Consider the following 23,994-nt stretch of genomic DNA (forward strand, 5'->3'; position numbering starts at 1 on the left):
GACTTAACATGAGTAAAGCTTCACTATCAGAAATAAAGATCAGCTACTGGGTTGTGCCTTGCAAAGCCCCTTCTGTGCATGGAAAGGTATTGTGCCCCCTCCTCCCCAAAAAAGCCTATCTAGATAAACCTGTAAATGTCAGAAAGAACTTATCCACACTTACCTTTCCTCCACTCTTTTCAGGCACAGCCTATGCTTTAAAGCACTAAGTGGCCTTTTAAATTTTTTGCTCTGCAAAAACCCACTCTTTAAAGCTGAATCGGAGCAAACAGCAATCCATTAAAAAAAACACCTCAACTTGATGTTTGCTCCGATTGAGCACTAAAGAGCAGATTTTCACGGGGAAAGGTATGGCGAAAAAACGCTCTTTTAAGCGTGGACCTGTGTCTGGAAAGAGCAGGGCAAAAGCTGAGTGTGGGTAAGCCCATAGCGAGAGAGAGGCTGAACAATACTGAAATCAGAGGCGCCAGCTTGCAAGGGTGATTGGGGGTGGGTGGGGCAATGTTGCACGCATGATGTCAGGGCATTGGGAGGAGCTGGAGGCGGAGCCAAAACGCCAACCATGCAACTTCAATGGACAGCGGCTCCTCCTCTTCCTGGCACCCCCACTGGCAGGAGGCTGCTTCAAACCTTATTCCCCTCCATCATAGGAAAAGGAGGAGAAGGAGTCGGCCACTGGAGCCCTGCCATGCTCAGCTCCACACTTTGCTTCCATGCTTTTTGAACATTTTTTTTTGGGGGGGGGCCTGGGAGCTGGTACCCCTGCCTAGTGGGAATGTGGAAGTAATAGTACCACTCTATTCTGCCTTCGACAGACCATACATGGAATACTGTGTCCAGTTCTGGGCACCACAGTTTAAGAAGGCTGTTGACAAGCTGGAACCATGTGCAGAGGAGGGCAACCAAGATGATCAAGGGTCTGGAAACTAAGCCTTACATGGAGCGCTTGAAGGAGCTGGGTATGTTTAGCCTGGAAAAGAGGAGACTGAGAGGAGATATGATAGCCATCTTCAAGTATCTCAAGGGCTGTCACATGGAAGATGGAGCAAGCTTGTTTTCTCCTGCTCGGGAGGGTAGGACTCGGATCAACAGCTCCAAGTTACAAGAAAGGAGATTCCAACTAAACATCAGGAAAAAATGTTCTGACAGTAAGAACTGTTTGACAGTGGAATGGTCTCCCTCAGGAGGTTGTGGACTCTCCTTCCTTGGAAGTTTTTAAGTAGAAATTGGATGGCCATCTGTCATGGATGCTTTAGCTGAGATTCCTGCATTGCATGGGGTGGGACTAGATGATCCATGGATCCCTTCCAACTCTATGATTCTATGAATGGTTGAAAAACAATTTAAAATCTATAGGAACATCTCAGTCAAATATTTCTTAATGGAAGAGTATTATAAATGAGGCTCCAATACTTTGGTCACCTCATGAGAGGAGAAGACTCCCTGGAAAAGACCCTGATGTTGGGAAAGATTGAGGGCACAAGGAAAAGGGGACGACAGAGGACGAGATGGTTGGACAGTGTTCTCAAAGCTACCAGCATGAGTTTGACCAAACTGTGGGAGGCAGTGGAAGACAGGAGTGCCTGGATGTGCTCTGGTCCATGGGGTCACGAAGAGTCAGACACGACTAAACGACTAAACAACAACAACAATTATAAAAGAGCGTGGAACCTGCAAATCCATCTATGACTAACTTATATATGCATTACCACTGGTATAAATTGTCATATTTCTGATCCTTTTTAGTGTAGATTTGTCTAATGGATTATAAGTGACAGTCTTAGAATGCCACTTTAATCAGCCTAATGAAACGGGGGCATGAAAAGAGCAAAGAAAATGAGGCATAATGAAAGGGCCAGTTTTAGAAAAAAGTAAGAAATTGGTCAGGGAGAAGGTGGGAAATTACATTAAGTGATCCACCCGGACTTCTGCAAGATTTCTCAGAAATGAATCCCATTTACTTCAGTGGAACTTTCTCTGCAGAAAGCATGCCCAGGATTAAAGTCTGTCTAAGATTTTTGCAGAGAAGGAAACAAAGTGAAGGTCCCTATCAAGATCAGTCAGAAGAAAGAATTGCATATTAAAACATGTTATAATGTAATGCTAATACAGTGGTACCTCGGGTTACATACGCTTCAGGTTACAGACTCCGCTAACCCTGAAATAGTGCTTCAGGTTAAGAACTTTGCTTCAGGATGAGAACAGAAATTGTGATCCAGCAGCGCGGCAGCAGCAGGAGGCCCCATTAGCTAAAGTGGTGCTTCAGGTTTAGAACAGTGTCAGGTTAAGTACGGACCTCCGGAACAAATTAAGTACTTAACCCGAGGTACCACTGTATCTGGAGTTGCCAATGATAAAATGATTTAAGTTGATTAGCTGCCTTTTAACCAATTAAATTTAAATAAACTTACATATTTTGAAGACAGCCACAAAAATGTACTGTAGGACGTTCTTCTTGCAGTCATTCTTAGCACCTAAAGAAATTACCCAGGCCCTACAAATATATGGGAGCAGAAACAGGAATTAGCAAAAATCACCTCATCTCCCTCTTCGCCCCACCCCCTTTCCTTCATGAGGACCATCCCATGAGCAGAGTTCTGCTGACACCCCCCCCCCAAAAAAAGAGAAAGGATCTGTACTATTGGATCAATTATAGTAAAAGTGGGTTAAGTATTAAGTGGTTTTCATACATGGTTTTTTTACAATGCAATATAGAGGGGGAAATGATGTTCCAAATTCATATTGTAAGAGAGATTAGCATCCCATTTAGTTAGAAATGTGGCGTGCACACAGTTTGAGGTCTTTTGAGATAGTTTCCAATTAGTTCTGTGTGTCTCTGGCTTAAAACCTCTCCTGCTGTGCTGAGTCCTGTTGATTGCAATTGCAATATGGAAAACAGCTAATTGGCTGTGAAGACCCCTACTGATGCTACCCCTACTGGCAATCTGTTTATGGTTTTTCAAAATGCAGTTCTGTGTCTCCTTCGTCTGTAAGAAGACACAAAGGTAGCTGCAGCCTTTTTAGGTTTTTGATGGCATGTGTGAGAGTGTGTATGTGCTTTAATGTTACATATTGTCAGATTCTTCCAACAGGAGAATGTTCCTTGTTCAGCCGAATGCCCACTTCATAATATATGTAGTATATGGTTTATGAAACTGCAACAAGCGTCAGATTGCCCTCTGCCCTCTTATGGCTCCCTTCCTTTCTTTCTCTATTTGAAATGGGAGCTTTTGAAAGTTATTTGTAATATGGCTTCAGAAAGGGTTAGGTCTGCTGTTCAGGTGGGGCAGGTTAAAAAATCATTTTTGCCCTTGAGTATGGATAAATGAATGCAAGCCCTTGAGGATGGGTAAGTAAACTAGTTAGTAGTATATCAGATAAAATAAATGTGTGTGGTATACAGGAATAGGAATATTAAACATGATGTGCTAACTTTGCATTGCATTTTAATGTTTTGCCCTCTGAGATCCTAAATGGTAGATTTGCTAAAGTTCCCATCAAGGATATGACTTGTCCTTGTAGCATTCAAATATTTAAACAGTCACTCGTGTGTTTTTCTGCTCTAGTTTTCATCAAGGGGAGAAGGTTTTGTGGTTCATCTTTTGAGTATCTTCCTTGAAGGAACTAATAAATCTACCAGACTATTTGAATGTTGTTGTATTTCTTAGACCTGCTATCATTGTCAGTTCCTAGCTTGTCATTGTTAATCATTAATAATTGGTTCTGTTGAGGTTGTGACTTTGTATTTTGTTTATTGGTTGGTTAACAGTAATAAACAATTGGTGGTGGCGATAGCACAATAAGTATGCTGCTACTGATTAGGATTTTCAGCATTTATAAGCTGCCTTTCTGGATCATGCCCACTCAAGGCAGGAAATAAATTTTGCTTTATTTTACTTAAACTTTTTAGTATGAATTTCTGGGGAAGAGGTTCCTCATAGGTTCACAGATCCACAAAACTTAGCTTGAAACAGCAGATGTCACTGTTCTTATTACAGAATTTTTTAGAGCATCAGTCAGTTCAGTGTTATGAAGATTCACAGAATGTTACTAGAGCTACCTAGATACCTTTTGTTTTTGGATCCGACTAGACCATTTAATGTTTCCATTGAAACCTGGGATTAGTCCTGTCATACGCTGTTCCCTGTAATTGCGCCCAGAAAACAGCTGGTGCTGGGGGGGGGAGAGAAGGAAGGAAAATTGTTCTGATACTTCCTTTTTCTCCATTTGCTAAACTGGGAGCATGGGGCAAGGAGGGTTGCTAGGCAAACTGAGATTTTAGGATATATGTTAGATTGTTTTTTAATGATTACTCTCCCCCCTCCCCATGTTTTTAGCTGTTTCTATTTTAGCTGTATACCACCTTGAGTCCCTGTCAGGGGGGGAAAGGTGGAATATAAATAAATGTAATATAACAATAAATATAGGAACAAGGGCGGGATTACTGGATATCTGGATCCCAAGTAGATAAAGCAAACAGCTACACAGTTCACAGCTATCTGTTTATTATGTTCTCTGGACAAGGCAAGGTGTCTTGATAAGAACAGCCTTGTTGAAGGTTTGTGGTACAGAAAGCAGCACCCGTTTTTTACAAGCTGAGGCACAAATTAAATACGATCTTTGCATAATGGGGTCTTGATGTACTGTAGCTACAGTAGCTACAGTAGCGTCAGAAGACAAAATCTTATTTACAGGTACAATATCATATCTGACAATGCGATCCTATATTCAGAAGTAAACAGCAGTGACACTGCTGCCAAAAGAGGAATTAACCCTTGGCTGCAGGATGGAGTAAGAAATTAAACATGAAACCTAGGGAACTTGATTCAGTATACTTAATCAGCATCCCTTATAGGATATCATACTATGCCTCCCTCCAAACAGAGGCTTGATACTGTGCCCACATGAGTACATCTTGTGTATGCTATACAAAAAAAATGCAAAGCTGTGGGGCTCCTCAGTTTGTTGACAGCTGTTTTATATCTCTTATTTATTTGGGATGCTCTATTGCAGAGTGCAGGTGAGTTGCCACTTGGTATTATGAAGGCAGTGGGAGAACTATCCACATACGAACCACAGTTAAAAAAGAAAATGAGCAGCAGAGGGCAGTGGTGCAGTGCTTGAATCGTTGAAAAAAGATATAAACATTTCTCTGTGTGTGCTGTGTGTGTGTAATGGGCTGAGGGCAGAAATCTGTTATATGAGACTGGGATGCTTCCATCGATAACAGGCAGAAGATCTTGAAAGTTCTACATATATCTTGTATTTGTCTTAACAGATAGTGTGTGGAATTAGAAACCCCCTTCCCCCCTCCCCAAAAATGCAATTATTTATATGGCTACCTGAGTTCTGTTTCTGGTGATAATAGCAAAACACTGGTTTATTTGGCATTGCAATAAAATGTATAAATTTAGACTGACACTCATAGGGCAGGGTTTGTGGCTTCCAGGCAGACTTTGAGTCCCAGCAGCTCCTTACAAATTGGCCATTGCATTATCCCATGTTATTATAGAACAATGACAGATATTCACCTCGTTCTTGCAGCTACAGGCTGGTTCTTTCTTCTGGACCCTTGCCAAATTTAAGCACAAATGGATCAGGAACGTTCACCTTCAATAGATAATTTCCCAGAACTTGCTCCCACAGAAGGCAGTCATGCCCACCAACTTGGGTGGCCTTTAAAAAGAAGATTAGAGAAATTCATGGAGGAGTTGGCTATCAGGTGCTGATAACAGCAAGGTTGCAGTTTCGATCTCCATTTGAGGCAGCTGCATATTCCTGCATTGCGGGTGTTAGACTTGATGATCCTCAGGATCCCTTCCAACTGTTCTATGATTCTGTGATCTGGTTGGCCACTGAGAGAACAGGAGACTGCACTAGATGGACCATTGGTCTGATCCAACAGGCTCTTCTCACGTTCTTAATAAGGATTGAGTTAGATCACAGTCTTTAGAAATAGGCAACATCACAAGAGCTTGAGCTGCTTAACTTCCAATCCTCTTCTCATTTTAGTTCAATCGCAACAGGTCCTAGCTAAAACTCTAAACTGTGGCCAAACATTAAGAGAACTAGTTCATTAATTTTCAGCGAACTCTGAAACAACCTCGCACCAAATTTGGTTTCTTTCTTGGAGTCAACGTTTCCTAGAAATAGTTCCCGTGTTTCTCTGGCAGCCTCTTTAGAGTTGCTTTTGATTGTTTCACCTTAATTGGAACATGTGGATAAGATTGCTTAGCAGTGGAGCTATTGCTGTTTCATTGTTTATACGCGTACTTAATTTTCCATGGCAGTAGTGGGTTTGTGGCATGTCTAAATGTAGCAAGCACAGGAACCAAGTAAATAGGAGATATTCAGTAATGTTGAATTTTCATATATAGCCTAACAAAGTAAGTATTGCCTTTCTGGGTCAAAACAAGGACCACCTGCTCCTGGGCATGGTGGGCCAATTGGTGTCAAGGAAAGATAGGACGTTTTTTATGTATGCTACAACAGCAGCAAGAGTTCTTTTAGCAAAGTATTGGAAGACACAAGAACTACCCACGCTGGAAGAGTGGCAGACGAAAGTGTTTGACTATATGGGACTGGCCGAGATGACTGGCAGAATCCGTGACCAAGGGAAAGAGACGGTGGAAGAAGATTGGAAGAAATTTAAAGTTTATCTTAAGAACTGTTGTAAAATTAATGAGTGCTAAAATGTCATGGGTAACGTAAAACAGAATTGCAGCGATAAATGATTGGGTAAGAGAAAAAGGATCAAAGAAATTGAATCATAAGTAATTGAAATTAGGGGTTGCTGAAAAAGTTTAAAACAGGGATGCAGAAAAGGGAGGTATGGGGAAGTCGTTGAAATAAGGTTTAAGAAAAAAAGGTTATGAAATTATACGTGTTTACATGTTTGTTTGTTAATGTGTTATGTCGTGAATTGTTAGTTTTTGTGTGTTAATATATGTTGTAAAATCAATAAAAATTTATTATAAAAAAAAAAACAAGGACCACCTGGTCCAGGTGCCCTTATATGTCATAATAATATAATATAATATAATATAATATAATATAATATAATATAATATAATATAATATAATATAATAATATTTTATTGAGACACCTAAGACATTGCTACCCAATTGGCTTACCGTCCAGTTTGGATAAAGAACAAACATAAAATAAAACCAAAACTGAAAGAGAAGATCTGAATCAACGTGACTCAAACATGTGAACCAGGCAATAATATATTATTGCAAGTTAAGCCAATTTGGAGGAACGTATACTGTGGGATCGTAATATACTAACCTGAGATATAAATAAATAACTTCTCTTATTCTACCTTTGAGTATTGCCCATTCTCCTTTGTTCCTCACATCTTTCTTTGGCAGGGTTCTGTAGCTGAGCAGTATAATCAAGGTTCCCATTAACATGTTATTTCCCCACCCCCATGTGTGTTATACAGTCGTACCTTGGAAGCCGAACACCTTTGGAGATAAATGTTTTGGCTCCCGAACGCTGCAAACCCAGAAATAAGCGTTCCAGTTTGTGAACGTTCTTTGGAAGCCAAATGCCCGACACGGCTTCCGCGGCTTCCGATTGTGCGCAGGAAGCTCCTGCAGCCAATCAGAAGCCGTGCCTTGGTTGTCGAACGTTTTTGGAAGTCGACAACCAAGGTACGACTGTAATTGGATCAAATAACATATGCCACAGAAGACTGTTAGAACTGCAATCCTATACCCACTTGCCTTGGAGTTAGCCCCATTGGACTCAATTGGGCTTAGTTTTGCACAGACCTGTATAGGATTGCACTGTAAGTGCAACATGAGACCAGTAGCAGATCTGATGTGCAGTAGCTGCTTGGCTGTTATGTACTGTGTTGAATAGGATCCAAAATGCAGCAGTCTGATTGGTCCTAGAACAATAGGATTCAGAATGCAGCAGTCTGATTGGTCCTAGAACAATAGGACCCAGATTGCAGCAGTCTGATTGGTCCACAGGAGCCACCCAATCCAGCTCCAGGTGGAAGTGAACCTGCAACCTGATTGGCCTACAGGAGAATCCTGGAATTAGCCAATCATGTGGGGCCCATTGTGTAAATAATGTATATAAAGCAGACATTCTGGGGGAATTTCCATTCCTCCTCACCACTGTGAGCTGAATAAAGAGCATGAAATCCACTCTCGACTTCGAGTATATTTCATTGGCCTATGCTGCCTGTAATTAATTTGCTCAGCGTTTTCATTAGCGTAGCATATGCTAATCAAACCTCTATTCTAGAGCAGTTAGGGTAGGCAATTTCTACTCTCGGACTTCTTTATGCTTTGTATTTTTGTTCCTCTTCTTTTAGTAGAATTTCCAGTGCTTTGTAAATACACAAGTTCTTGAGCATTACTTTTTAAGCGGGGCTAAAAGTTAGACTCTTGGATTTCCTGAAGTCCTTGTGGGTTACAGAAATACTACCAGGAGCACATGCCAACCACTTGCGATATGTTCCCCACACCTTCTGCAGACAACTGCAAAACAGCTTTCGTCGAGAAAGAATACGTAGGCACTATATGACTCAAAGTGGCAAGCTGTTATTCATCCAAAAGCCAAAGAGAGTTTTCGACCTGGTGTCTGTTTGAGAGAACAAGTTGCTTACGTGGTGCTGACATTTCTTTTCCTCGTGCTTCTGAATTTTGACAAAAGGTAGTTGGAAGGGATTTTATCCCCCTCTTACTGTGCATTCTAGTCTGCAAAGTTCTGCCCACATGCAGAAGAGAATAGCTGAACAGTTCACATAGCTGAACACTCACATAGCCAATGACAGCAGAGCTCTGGTTCGGCCATACAAACGGCTGCAGGAGGGTACATCCAGTTCCATGTCTGATTCTCCCCTGCACACACTTAGAATTTTGCCACTCACTTGAATCCGTGGTAGTATGAAAACAAGGGGAGGCACCATGAGCTCAGTACTGTCATGTGACTAACCGTAACAAGTTGATGCTCAAATCCTACCTGTGGTAGCAACATAAGTTACTTTGAAAGTATGCTCAGGATAAAACTTACTAGTGCTGTGTCAAACCGGGCAGTGAACAAGGAACACTGTAGTTTTTAGTGTAATGATTCTGAAGTACAGTGGTACCTCAGGTTACAGATGCTTCAGGTTACAGACTCCGCTAACCCAGAAATAGTACCTCGGGTTAAGAACTTTGCTTCACGATGAGAACAGAAATCGCACAGCAGCAGCGGGAGGCCCCATTAGCTAAAGTGGTACCTCAGGTTAAGAACAGTTTCAGGTTAAGAACGGACCTCCGGAACAAATTAAGTTCTTAACCTGAGGTACCACTGTAAAACAATTCCTCCTCAGGTGTTCAGAATCTGTATCCATGGAGTGAGGAAACTCCTGCATTGAGTAAGAAAATCTGTGAGTTTGGCTGAACACATTTACCAGTTCTCTGCCCAGTTGGAAACCTTGTACTTTGAGGGTTTCCAGTTGTTGTTGTTATTTATATACCACCCTATACCTGGAGATCTCAGGGCGGTTGTGGGGAGAGTTGTAAGTACATTCAGTCAAGTAGACTTGCTGTACAATCCCCCTTCAGTGCAGGAAGATCAGGGTGGAGGGGATGTATCATGCAATTCCACACCCTCATGGATACAGATTCCAATGCTGGAAAGGACTACAGTGCTTAGTGAAAGCGAGCCTGTGATTTCTTGCAAAACAACCTTTTTCAACTTAACTGTCTAAAGCAAAAATAGCTTGAGAAAATCATAGTCTCTATAAATGTTCTCATAAACTCTAGCGCAAGGTTCTTAGGAAAAGACCAGAAGTGTTCTGGATTTGTTTTCAAAGCTTGGTTCAGACTAGCTGCTTGGAGACTTTTGTCAAGTGCTCTTTTCTATTCTGATAAATTGTTCTGTGGATTGCTAAAGTCCTGAGCAGTCTGAAAGTTTTACAGCCTGCTAATGAAAACGTGTTGAGTGTTAGAAACAAGTTGGCGCTGCAAATGGCAACATTTTCCCCCACAGAATGCTATTTTAATATTTCCTCCTCCTCTCAAGATGGCAGTGCAAAACCTTAGATAGTATGATCCTAGGGAGGGGGGGAAAGATGATGGGCTAGGAAGATGGAGGGAAGTTGCTGGCTCTTTTAAGTTTTTCTAGCAGTGATGTGTGACAGTGTTGCTCTGTCTGGAAGATCACCCTAACCCTGCATTCACAAGTAGGAATGAATTGTGGGGGGTTAGGGAGAGCTCACATTCAAATAAATACAACACAGAAAAATCCTTCAGACAAGTAAAGGAGGAAGGCTATGCAGAGAGGATATTAATATCCAGTACTGGGTTAAACCACAGAGCCTAGGACTTGCCGATCAGAAGGTCGGAGGTTCGAATCCCCGCAACGGGCTGAGCTCCTGTTGCTTGGTCCCTGCTCCTGCCAACCTAGCAGTTCGAAAGCATGTCAAAGTGCAAGTAGATAAATAGGTACCGCTCCAGCGGGAAGGTAAACGAGTTTCCGTGCACCGTTCTGGTTCGCCAGAAGCGGCTTAGTCATGCTGGCCACATGACTCGGAAGCTGTACGCCGGCTCCCTCAGCCAATAAAGCGAGATGAGTGCCGCAACCCCAGAGTCAGCCACAACTGGACCTAATGCTCAGGGGTCCCTTTACCTTTACCTTACTTCTATCAGACCTTGGATATGGAGGTTTCAGAGCAAAACCTGCCCAATCTTTTTAGGCTTTGTAGTGATAGAATCATAGAATTGTCAAGTTGGAAGGGACCACAAGGGTCATTGAGTCCAACCTATGAAGGCAGCCCTGCTTAGGGAAGTTTTTAATGTTTCAAGTTTTATTCTGTTTTTAATGTTCTGTAGAAAGCTGCCCAGAGTGGCTGAGGAAACCCAGCCAGATGGGTGGGATAGAAATAATAAAAAAAATGTTGTTGTTGTTGTTGTCTCATACTCTACCAACTGAGCCATGTATGCTATATGATAAGGTTTTGGAAAGTGACAGAGCAAGGCAATAAATTAATTGGTTATTTTCAAAGAAGTCTTGTAGCTCGGTTCATATCGTGAATGCAGTCGGCCTAATCTTTTCTGAATGAAAGATGGGAAAGGTTGGATATAAAACTTAAGGAAGAGGGTTTATAACATGGAAATCTTGCCAATCCATGGGACTCCATTGGAAAACCCAGCCAGATGAGTGGGGTATAAATAAATTATTATTATTATTATTATTATTATTATTATTATTATTATTATTATTATTATTGACACTTAAGAGTCCAGCTCCACCACTTTATGATTCACAGCAGCAGAATCCTATATTCTGTGTTTGGCAAGGCTTACTGCCTATTAAACATGTTTTGAGTTGCATTCTTAATGCTCATCAGTCAAAAACATTTTCGCTGGCTCCTCTGTCTGCTTAATAGAGATTCACAGTTCACAGACTGGGGTGGGGGAGGAGAGGAGAGAGGATTGCCCTCTGGTCGAAGAAGCCCTATTTCAGGGGTGGTCTAGTCCAAGATAAAAAAACTATAAGAAGCAAGGACCTTGGTGTTAACTATCAATAGTTAACATGTGGAAAGCAGATTGAGCAGGCTGTCACCTAGTCAAGTCTTCCCACTATGGAAAGAAGAATTGTATTTGTTTTGAAGTTGGAGTGGGGGAATCATTCTCTTCAGTAGGGCCCAACTCTTCCCCACACTGGCGAGCCCACATCAACAAGTGGGTGAGACCACCACCTGCCTGTCACTTGTCAGGTGATTGACAGGTAGTTTGTCCCACCCACCTGTCAAAGATGGCCCAGGTAGTGGGGGGGGAGAGATCCTGCCATGCAGGATTGAACTCCCCTTGCATCAGCTGACTCACTGGCGACAAGCCCAAACTGAACAGGATCAAATGAGCGGGGGAATTCTACTCTTCTTTCTTTAGCCAAGGCACTACCTGCCCCATACCTGGTGTCACATGTGACATCAGGTGGGCGTGGCTTCAGGAACATTGTCTCATTGGCCAAGTGGAAAGCCCTAGCTAAATATTCCATATTTCTGGTTTAAATTGTAGTAAACATTTTAGATTCACATTTGTACATTTAAATTAACTTATGTCAGTTTTATGCAAATCTGTGTCATTTTGTGTTCCCTTTTTTGCCCATGTGCTTCTCTTTTTTCCCTTCTTTCTTTTTGTGATTCGGAATCGCTGCCATAAAGCAAAATGATTAATTTTGTAAATAACCCGGTAAAATAATTGAGTTTGCACTACCTTGCTGGAGAAATAGGCTGGCTCAGTTTCAGATAGATAGACTATTGTATTATATTTACTCTCCTCAACCCAGAAAACCTACAGAGCCCTGATTAAATTTTTTGAAAAATCAAGATAGAGAGGTTTGCAAAGCTGTTTGAATTATTATCAGATGAATGATTTATATGATTCATAAGCTACGTAAATCTCAATAAACCTCTCTGCTAAAGATGTTCTATTGAATGTCATTCTGAGTGCAATGTGTACTTCAAATCATGCTGCCACCCATGGTTTGAGGAAAATGTTAATCCTGTCAAAAAAGAAAATTGTGAGATTTTCTAATATTAACTTTTGCCTTGGCTTTCTTTCTTTCTTGTTAAAGGCTCACTTTCTACTAATTCAAATCCAATATTAGAAGTAGAATTAAATTTGAAATTATTCCTGAGGTTTGATTTTTATTTTTTAAGCTGGATGGAAATGCAAGAAGTTTATTAAAATAGTATTTTTGTGCATTATATTGAAAGGCATTACTAACTTCATGGGACGCGGGTGGTGCTGTGGGTTAAACCACAGAGCCTAGGACTTGCCGATCACATGGTCGGCGGTTCGAATCCCCGCGGCAGGGTGCGCTCCCGTTGCTTGGTCCCAGCGCCTGCCAACCTAGCAGTTCAAAAGCACCCCGGGTGCAAGTACATAAATAGGGACCGCTTACTAGCGGGAAGGTAAACAGTGTTTCTGTGTGCGGCTCTGGCTCGCCAGAGCAGCTTCGTCACGCTGGCCACGTGACCCGGAAGTGTCTGCGGACAACGCTGGCTCCCGGCTTCTAGAGTGAGATGAGCGCACAACCCTAGAGTCTGTCAAGACTGGCCCGTATGGGCAGGGGTACCTTTACCTTTACCTTTACCTTACTAACTTCATGGGATTCTATTTGTTCAGTTCATTTAAGGAAAGATCAACATAAGCTACAACATCACGATTACCAATATTGTTGTACTCATGAACAGCACAGTTGGATTAGAACTAAATTGCATGGGGTTTGTGGTAGGTAAAGGTAAAGGACCCCTGGACGGTGAAGTCCAGTCAAAGCACTCACCTCGCTTTTCAGGCTGAGGGAGCCGGCGTTTGTCCGCAGACAGCTTTCTGGGTCATGTGGCCAGCATGACTAAACTGCTTCTGGCGCAATGTAACACTGTGACAGAAGCCGGAGCGCACGGAAATGCTGTTTACCTTCCCGCTACATCTATGGTCACCTCTTTGATTTTATGCAACCTTCTTCAATTGCGTTTTTTAACCATACAGGAATATGTGTAGGGAAGACTTCAGACTATAAATAATTTCAAAACCAGTCTCCTTCTAAGTTGCTGCTGCTTATCATTTTCTTTTGATCCAAGTTAAGAAGAGTGTCCATAACCAACAGGACTGGATTTTACAACATCTGAGTTATATTTATGTGTATGTCCATGCGTGTTTTGAATCCAGGAACACACTGTGCAGGAACACACTGTGCATTATTGTCAGCTGCACATTAAAAACAATAGTCTTCTAACCTGAAGTTGGGTTATTTGGTGCACAAAATGTACAAAATACTGTTCCATCCTTAAACAATGAGACCTTATTTTGACTATGCTTTTAATAGGTGCACGTATTTTTTTTATTTTTTTTATTCTCTTGGTAAATCCCTTCAGTGTTTTTTGTTACACAAGTTCAATAAACTTAAATAACCTAACCTTTCATATCTGTAGAGAAAGTGTGAGTCATTTTTAAAGCTTTATCTTTTATTAACAGCAAGCACATTCATGACAATTGTATCAGCCATAGTGTTACTGGGACCCTTTTCATCCTGGCTTAGAATAAATCAACCACGCTTATTATTATTACTGCAGTTGTCATTACTATCAAACAACCAGGATATTTTGGGAGTGGGGGTGTTTTATTGTATTATATTATCATTTGAAGATGTAACCCACCCCGGAACCATGTGGTTGAACAGTGGGTAGCAGGTATAATTGGTGGTGGTTTTAAAATATTAGAAATGCAATTTCTAATATTTTAGAAATATTTGCCAAAGGCCCCCAAACACAGTGATGCTACAGTTTTGTTTAGGTCCGATAGTCCTACTCCTTGATGCAATTGAACCTATCAACTTGCTACAACATGTTTATTGCTAGCAGAGAATAACCTCAGAGTTGTTGTAACAACCATTTGTAATCCTGGAAACTGTGTTGCCTTTTCAAAACTGTCTCTTAAGTGAACGAGCTTCAAGTCAGTTCACTGAGAATACAAAACCACTCTGCTATGTTGCTATGCAAAGATTAAAATTTAATTTTAGATGGAGTAACCATAGCGTAGAAACAAAGGGGGAAAAATACTTTATGAAGCTTCCTTGTGAGCATGAATTTCGCAGCTGTTTCATATTTGTACTGAAATGTCAGCAAGATCAGTGGAAGTCAGATAGATATCGCCTATCATTGATTTCATCTCATTGTCCATGGACATCCTCTGCAAACAGTTTTAAGGAAGCATGCAAAATACATTGTAATACATTATTAGAAGGAAAACCTCTGGAATCCTTTGTGTCAAACCTGTGTGTTATATATGTAGACAAACAGGAACAAAAGAGACTTAAATGGCTATTTGTTATACTATTTATTTATTTATTTATTATTTCTTTATGACAGCCAGTGTGGTGTAGTGGTTAAGAGCGGTAGACTCATAATCTGGTGAACCGGGTTCGATTCCCCGCTCCTTCACATGCAGCTGCTGGGTGACCTTGGGCCAGTCACACTTCTCTGAAGTCTCTCAGCCCCACTCACTTCACGGAGTGTTTGTTGTGGAGGAGGAAGAGAAAGGAGAATGTTAGCCACTTTGAGACTCCTTTGGGTAGCGATAAAGCAGGATATCAAATCCAAACTCTTCTTCTCTCTTCTTTCGATACCTTATTTTATTTTTGGTAGCATAACCAAGTTGGGATGCATAACCACATTGGGATGCTTAATCACATCAGGATGCTAAAGTGGTGATGGTTCTTTTAAAACTTTTAGGTAAGGAAACTGATATTTCTGTTTTCAGCATCATAGTTGAGAGCTTAACAAGACTTGTCCAATGTTACCATATGCAAGGTTCAAACTGTTGCCTTCTTAAATCTGGGGGGATTTGTTAAACTACCATCTGGAGAATGCAGAACCCCCTCAAGAATGCATACGTTGACCATCCCTGCTCTTAAATTAGAGAAACACCCCCCCATTCCTCTTCCCTTCCCCCACTACTTTCATTTGTGTTGGTAAAAAAAAAATGGCCTCACCTAGCAAATATTTTTTCCATGTTGTTCCAGGTTGTGAGTCTTCACTTGATCTGACATTTCAAAAGGCCACAGCTGCTGTGAATGAGATCTTTATGACTCTCAGAGATGTTGCAAGAGCTCGGGCTTACATGAAGCAGTTTAATTCCGTACATGTTCCAGGAAGCCAAATTCAACAGGCAAGTTGCTGTGTCTTCTTTAAAAAAAATCCATGTGTTACTCTGTGTTACTTTATAGCAGTGTTTCGCAAACTTAGGTCTCCGGCTGTTTTTGAACTACAAATCCCATCATCCCTGACCACTGGTTCTGCTAGCTGGGGATTATGGGAGTTGTAACCCCAAAACAGCTGGAGACCGAAGTTTAAGAAGCCCTGGTTTAGGGCACTGGCAAAGCTACCTTTAGCAAAATGTGACTGATTTTGTGGTTGTTTAATGCAGAATGTATTCTACTAATCTACAAGTGGGTTTGTAGAATTGTCTTTCCCTTCCAATGTTCTTAATAGTCATTGCTTAATTGAAAGGATATCTACTGAACCACAGCAGCTATAACATTGCCATCCATCTAATGTTGTTTCTGTGCTAGCCTCACCAGTTGCAGGGAGCTTACATGTACCCATGAAGGCCACCTGCTCTATAAAATAGAAAGGGACACGGGTGGCACTGTGGTTTAAACCACTGGGCCCCTGGGCTTGCCGATCAGAAGGTCAGTGGTTTGAATCCCCGCAACAGGGTGAGCTCCCATTGCTGTGTCCCAGCTCCTGCCAACCCAGCAGTTTGAAAGCACACCAGCGCAAGTAGATGAATAGGTACCACTGCGGTGAGATGAGCATTACAACCCCATAGTTGCCTTTGACTGGACTTAACCATCCAGGGGTACTCTACTCTACTCTACTCTATAGAATAGTCATCCATTTAGCAGTAACCACTAAATGTATCCAGCTTAAAAAGAATAGAAATCAAACTATAGCATCTTTTCATTGATACATTTTCTGTGCATGAAACAGTTAAACCCCCCCCCCAATATATTATGTAAGTTATCAGAGTTTGGAACAACCAGTTACTGAAGCTTTTGCTCTGTGCCTTTTGGTAGCACCTTTGTTGATGTTTTCTAGACAATTTGTCACTGTGTTCCTATTTCTCAGCCCTTAATTTCAGATAGCATCATGTCCCTGATGTACCATTGTTAAGCACTGATTGATTCTTTTTCACTGCTGTAGTCTTAAACTAGAAGTACGAAGAGTGCAAGAGAGGATTCCTGCCCTCGCCCCAATAAGAAAGAACTTTTTTCCGCATCCGGTTGCATAGACAGGGATGTTTAATGGTTATACCTTACCTTCCACACAGCCAAGATCATAGAGGGAGTGAAACCATACTGGCCATCATGCCATCACCCATCCCCAGGTCCTTGGCCAGAGTGGGTCCAGCTGCCGCCCCCCCCCCCCCGGATAATCAGTAACTACAATGGACTGAATCCAGATTTCATTAGTCTTACTTGGAATAGACCCATTGGATTCAATGGGACTTATATTAGCCATGACTAAAGTATAATTAACCAAATCTGGATCCAGCCTAAATACAGAGACGTTCTGCTTATTTCAGTGGAACTTATTTCCAATAAGTGTGCTTTGAATCAAAGCTTAAGTGATTTTATATATATATATATTAAAAAATCACATATTTCCTGTTTTGACATCCTTTCCCTTTTAAGCATATCATTTTGAATGAATTTGTTTCTCTTTCCCAAAGGAATAATTGTGTGTGTTCAACAAGCTGTATTTTATGTTTTTGAGTCCCAGCCAGTCATATAACACACAGCTAATGTCTGCTGCATCTTTCTTGGCTCAGTTAAAATGTAAATGTGTGTTGGAGGAAGCTTTGAGTGGCACATCTACATTTTGTTAGTGGCTGCATGGAAGAAAAAGATCTGTATTTGACACTGCAAACTGCTGGACACAAAAAGGTGTCTTTAATGGCTATAATGTTTTAGAAAATCATTTCTTTCCCAGGTTGTTCAGTTTAAGTAGTTAGTTTCTCATTTGTTTTTCTTTTTTCTGTCTAAGGTAAGTGGCACTTCTGTTTATCATTTCTGCAGCATGACTCCTACATGTGTTTTCTAAGAAAACTTGAGATTGACATTCTTGGAATAGCTCAGTAAGGAAACATTGGCTGCCATAAATGGAACACATTAATTCAGTTTTGTAGATTGTAATCCTGGCTACTGAAATTATATTAGTTGGTTGTTACTGCTTTAGATCTGCAGTAATTGTATAAATGTAGAAAACTTTATAAACTGTATACAGTAAGCTTTCACTAAAAGCATTCCTCTGGTTTAAAGTGCCTTCTTTATTTTATTTGCATTACGGTTGGATCCAGGGACCTGAAGAACCAGCAAAATACATGTTCAAATAGACAATATGCTGTCCCTCACCAGCTCTATATCAAAACTTCAGTTTTGATGCTGGTTTTCCAAATGATGTGCTTGCAATGTTTCGAATGCAGCCTTCCAAAGCAATTTTCAAAATGCTGAAGTGATACACTCTCAGTAATGTGTTTAGCATATACAGCAAAAGAAGATTGTAACATTTAAAAATCATTTTAAAAGCCAGATAAACCCAGACTCTTCATTAGTCTAGATAGCCTATCCTTTGCTGCAATTCACCCTCTGGAACATAGGATCTCTCATTTCATGATGGGGGAGAAGAAACTGGAGAGCTAGGTGGGAAGCCTGGGAGCAATTTTGTTCAGACAAAAGGCAGCACCTTCTCAGGCTTCCCTTCTAGTTGGATACTGTCCCTTTCAGTGCTAAATAAGAGGGCAATGCAGATGCCCCTGTGTTTATCCATGATGTCTATGCCTCATCCTTTCACTTAGTGCTGAGAGCATTCTTCCTCCTGGAAGGGGCAAATGGCAAGGATGTTCAAACATACACCCCCAATACATTGACGGAGAGAGAGCAGATCCCCACTGCCACCATTGGATGTGGAGACCATTACCTGGCTGGCTGCATGTCTGACTAGTGTGGGGAAAGGTCCCTCATGTGAAATGTGCTTAGAGCTCCTACACCAGCCTTTCTCAACCTGTGGGTCCCCAGATGTTGTTGAACTACAACTCCCATCACCCCTAGCTAGCAAGGCCAAAGCTCAGGGATGATGGGAGTTGTAGTCCAACAACATCTGGGGACCCACAGGTTGAGAACTGCTGTCCTACACACTCTGCACCCGCTCTTGAATTTAGGAGCTCTGTGTGCCCAGCAGCAGTAGGTGAGAGAACTCAACTATGCATCCTTTTTATATGCTTGTGTTTAATACATGATTAGTTAGCCATTGGAACACCGCTGCTCCCCATCCCAGCCAGTGTGTATTGAGAGAGGGTAATGGTAATCATTACTGTTGGGAGACTTCAGTCCATTCATGATCGATCCCCGATCATATCAATACAAAAAAGCAGCTCCAAAACTGCACAAGGCTAGGACCTAGTGAACCAATGTTATTTCTCGTGACGAGGTGTTGTTTGTTTGTTTTGTTTTGTTTTGTTTTTTTGCAAAAGCAAATATACCAGGCAGAGGCAAGTACTCCCTGGGATTCTGTACATTTTCCTCCCCTCATCTTCAAATTTTGTTAAAGTTCAGATTGTTGAATTTTTATTTTCCAAGAAGCTGAGTGCTTGTATCTTTGTGGAGCCAACCAATGGGAATCAGTGCAGAGGCTCGATAGTCCAGTTTGAACCATCAACTAGCCAGAGGCTGAAAATGTTTCCCCAACATTAGTAGCGAAATGAAGCAGAATTGGTTTGTCTCGTGTTGCAAAAGCAGTATGAAAGATATCTGTGTGTGTGCCCTGTCTCTGTCTCCAGACAACATATTGATGCAAGCAGGACAGTATCTTCTCCAGTGAGCAAGTTGGACCACTCCTTTTTCCTCTCTTTTTTTAGCAGTTACCACAGTGACCATGAACATATCCCAACACAGTAAATTTCACAAGTGGGTTGTGCATTGTGAAATCACTTGTATATATACACTTACGTTCAGTGTTTAATATTTTCCAGGCCTCGTATAAACCATTGCTGAAGCAAGTGGTGGAAGAGATATATAACCCGGATCGACCTGACTCTGTTGATATTGAGCACATGTCTTCTGGGCTCACAGACCTTCTGAAAACTGGGTTTAGTATGTTTATGAAGGTAAGGTTGCTATGCAGTTGCTCGCGTGTACATCTTAACAAAGTTAAATGTGTAGCTGTTTTTGGTAAGAGGAAGCTGCTTTGTTTTATCTGTGACGTTGTTATCTCATCGTTTTCTGCCTAATGTGCACAAGTCATTGGCTACACCTGGTTTTGGCATTTGATTTGCAGTAGAATACAGAACATGCATTTTGTAGTTTTAAAGTTTGTATTTGATATATAGGTGGTAGCTCTGGAACTCCCTGCCCCCAAAGGTTAGGTTTTCTTTCTCTTTAATTGTTTTCCATCGGGAATGGAAAACTCCTTTTTAAGCAAACGTTTGATTCTGTTGCTACTAAAAGTACTGATGGCTCTTTATTGTTTGTCACTGCTGGCTTTTGTTTATAATGTGAGTTTTTAGTGGTTCTGCCGTTGTTTTTATGTTCAATTTTATATTTGTCGGCCACTTTGAACACTTTGTATCATCATCATCACTTTTAATTTGTATAGCGTCTTTCTATCTTACAATACCCAAGGCGGTTTACAAGCTGAATAAACAATGAATGTACACCTTATAACAATCTAATGCAATACAAAAATGTGATAATAAAACATAACTTTAAAATAAGCAACATACATCAAATAAAGTAACATTCAACAATCATTAGAATAGTATAGAATAATAATATCAGCATATTAAAATTAAACAGAAATCCACTCTTAATTACGATAAATAATTTCTAAACTACAATCAATAAAACATTGGTAAGCCACAGAGCAAAAAATAATACAATACAAATTGAGAAGCAGGGACTGGAGGGTGGGGCAAGGCAGATGAAAGAAGGCCTTGCCTGATGAAGTCTCTTCAAAGATGGTTTCTTGAAGTCTGCACCCAAAGATGGTTTCTTGAGGCCCACAGAGAAGTAGTGACTATTCCATCTGCCTCTGTTAATAGTGGTTTCAATTCTTCAACTCTCTTTCACCTGCTAGGATGGGCTTGGGTTGATTGCCAGAATTAGTGTATTTTTCTCCATAAGGGATGAACTCATTCCTACAATTCCACATAAACAGATTTCGCATTCACTGATTTTGCAGTGAAACTGCTGGTTTCCACATCAAATGCAAATGCAAACCATTTATTATCAGTCCATAATTAATAACTGCAGCCTTTAACATCATACGATGCTTCCAAAAACAATTTGTCCATTCACTCATTTGTCTGCCGGTGCTGAAATTAACTAGGTCTAAGGAAAATACTGTTGCAATCAAAGGATTTGCCTGCTTCACAGGCCCTAGAGCTTAACTTCAGTCAGTCAGGAAGAAAGAGATGGGGGCAGAATCATTGGGACGTGGGTGGTGTTGTGGATTAAACCACAGAGCCTAGGACTTGCCAATCGCATGGTCGGCGGTTCGAATCCCCGCGGCGGGGTGCGCTCCAGTCGTTCAGTCCCAGCGTCTGCCAACCTAGCAGTTCGAAAGCACCTCCGGGTGCAAGTAGATAAATAGGGACCGCTTACCAGCGGGAAGGTAAACGGCGTTCCGTGTGCTGCGGTGGCTCGCCAGATGCAGCTTGTCACGCTGGCCACGTGACCCGGAAGTGTCTGCGGACAGCGCTGGCTCCCGGCCTATAGAGTGAGATGAGCGCACAACCCTAGAGTCTGGCAAGACTGGCCCGTACGGGCAGGGGTACCTTTACCTTTAAGGAAAATACTGTTGCAATCAAAGGATTTGCCTGCTTCACAGGCCCTAGAGCTTAACTTCAGTCAGTCAGGAAGAAAGAGATGGGGGCAGAATCATTGAGGACTGATGGGGCGGGGGGGGGGAACCTTAGTTTCTTCAGAATATTTTTAAACATCTCTCCTGATGAATATATTAGGCAGTACTCAATTATTATTATTTTTTTAAAAAAGGTTAAAGCTCTTAAGAACAAGCATTGGAAGCAGTGAGTTATGCAGTAAATTGGAAACAACAGTGACTGCGTTAAAATGGCATTTCTCAAAATAGCTTTCCTTTGAAAGAAAAAAGAAGAAGAAGAATTATGAAGTGCTTATGAATTATACATGCCAGGAACAAATCTTCATGTTTCAGCAAATTATGAATCATTTCTTTTTCATCACCTTGCAATCAGCATCTTCTTGAGGTATCCAAGAAGCATCCCCCTTTGAGCCAGGATACAGTGGTACCTCATTCGTTCCGGAGGTCCATTCTTAACCTGAAATTGTTCTTAACCTGAGGTACCACTTTAGCTAATGGGGCCTCCCACTGCCACCGCACGATTTCTGTTCTCATCTTGAAGCAAAGTTCTTAACCCGAGGTACTATTTCTGGGTTAGAGGAGTCTGTAACCTGAAGTGTCTGTAACCTGAAGCGTCTGTAACCCAAGGTACCACTGTATACTCCCTACCTGTTATGTGGAGAAAGCCCTTAAATGGGCAAACTTGGGGAATACAAAGCAGCCCAACGTAGTCTGTGTGTGCTGATTGGCTACAGAATGTTGACTGACCTTTGGGAGGAAACTAGCTTTTTCACCACCATTCACGAGATAAGAACATTTGTGCCAATTTTGTCCTGGGATCCTTCCAGGCCTTTAACTGCACTGTCTGTGCCCACTTTCCCTATTACAAATATGATGTAATGGCCTTCTTTTCCACTGGGTATGAATCCTCTCTCCCTCCTCACTTAATCATGCGCACACACACCAAAATGATTAATGAAGTTGCACAGCTTGTGGGAGTCATTAACAAGATCTGTTCAGGAAGGTGACAGACAGGCAAGCAGCTCTTCAAATGTCTCTCAAGGGACAGCCCAGTATTCACTTTGGCAGCTACAGGCTGGGAGGCAGGGAGAGAGGGACTAGCAATAAAAGATAGAGAGGGGAAGGAATCAATGAAGAAAGGCAAATACAGTATCAACACTGCAAACCAATTAGGAAATCCTGCAATACAGACCCTCAGCCATAGACGTTACCTAAGCTGAAAGAAATCTATATTTTTAAAGGGGAGACCAACAAACCTGTCTTGGGGCAGGAAATATTACCTAGAAAGCATCCCTGAGAGATTGTCCACAAATCATGCTCTTGACCACTAATAGAAACTCCGCAAAATTTCTCTGCTACATTATTATTTTTTTGCTCATCTAGTTTTCTAGGTGGAAGTGCTCCCCTGTTCCCTGGCTCCCCAAGACTTATCTAAAAATGGATTCTGTAACACAGGTCCCTTTCTTGTCCTGGTGAGCCCTAAATATAGATTAAGCCTTTTTCGCAGTTACTGTTCATACTTCATAACTGTGCTCAGTGCTGGATCTTGGGGTATCAAATTTCAGCGGTGCCCTGTGCGATGCCAAAATCTGGTGCCCCCCCCCACCTCTCACTCTCCATTCTAAATCACAGTTACGGCGCCCCCGAGGCTCTGCGCCCAGTAAGACTGAACCAGTTGTGCTCCCCTAAATCCGCCTCTGCTTTGCTCCACAGACAAACCAGCTGACTTTGAGCCAGGCAAACTAAGACACCACAAAAAGAGATTAAGGCAGCCTTTGCCAACCAAGTGCTGCCTGGGACTGATGGGAGTTATAGTTCAAAATATCTGGAGAGCACCAGGCTGCCAAGGGTTGGATTGAGCCAATGGTCAGCTTTGGGATCTCTCTGAAAATAGAGACTCAGAGCCTCCCCTGCATATCCAGAATGCACTAGCCAGTGAATTGTCTTCTGTGCACCTTTTTATTTAAATTATTATAATTATTATTTTAACAATTTGTATGTTATTTAATCACAGTTTTCTTTATTTCTTAGTACTTTTTTATTAAATTTCTATTATATAATATTTAATCACATCATCATTCTTCGCTTTACTTCTTTGGCTCTTAAGAGCTTATTGACTCCCCTCCCTCCCACCTCATGGTCTTCAGAGTTAACCTGTGTATCATAGCATTTATACATTTCCCAATTTACGATTCACTCATTTGATACGTCTCAGTTTTAGATAAATATAAAAAGGTAAGTACGGTTAACATTACAAGTCTTCTTACTGTCCTGCCAGTGTTGTTAATTGCTTACAATGGTCCTTCAAATATTGGTTAAATTTGCTCCAGTCTTTTTGGAATGCTTGATCATGCTGGTTTCGGATTTTCCCAGTCAGTTTCACCAATCCTGCAAAGTCTATCATCTTCATCTGCCACTCTTCTTTTGTTGGAACTTCTTGTTCCTAATCACAGTTGTCTTTAAGCTGTGTAAGGGAGACCCAGTACAATGAATGTATTTGATGTATCTTTCCCTGAATTTGGTAATCTATAAACCAGTCCTACAAGTTGTCAGGGACCGTGTTGAGGAGGAATGGTGGGAG

General features: G+C 41.4%; 1 protein-coding gene across 1 annotated transcript in view; it reads left to right on the forward strand.

Annotated features, from left to right (window-relative positions):
• SCFD2 (sec1 family domain containing 2) overlaps positions 1-23,994 on the forward strand; it is a 155,953-nt gene that overhangs the window by 109,455 nt on the left and 22,504 nt on the right. The window contains exons 6-7 of the mRNA XM_083630377.1: positions 15,536-15,681; positions 19,546-19,680. Of these exons, the coding sequence (XP_083486503.1) occupies positions 15,536-15,681; positions 19,546-19,680 (281 nt within the window). The remainder of the gene's footprint in view (positions 1-15,535; positions 15,682-19,545; positions 19,681-23,994) is intronic.

Source organism: Podarcis filfolensis (genome assembly GCF_964270895.1).
Source record: "Podarcis filfolensis genome assembly, chromosome: 9".
In the NCBI taxonomy this organism is placed as follows: domain Eukaryota; kingdom Metazoa; phylum Chordata; class Lepidosauria; order Squamata; family Lacertidae; genus Podarcis; species Podarcis filfolensis.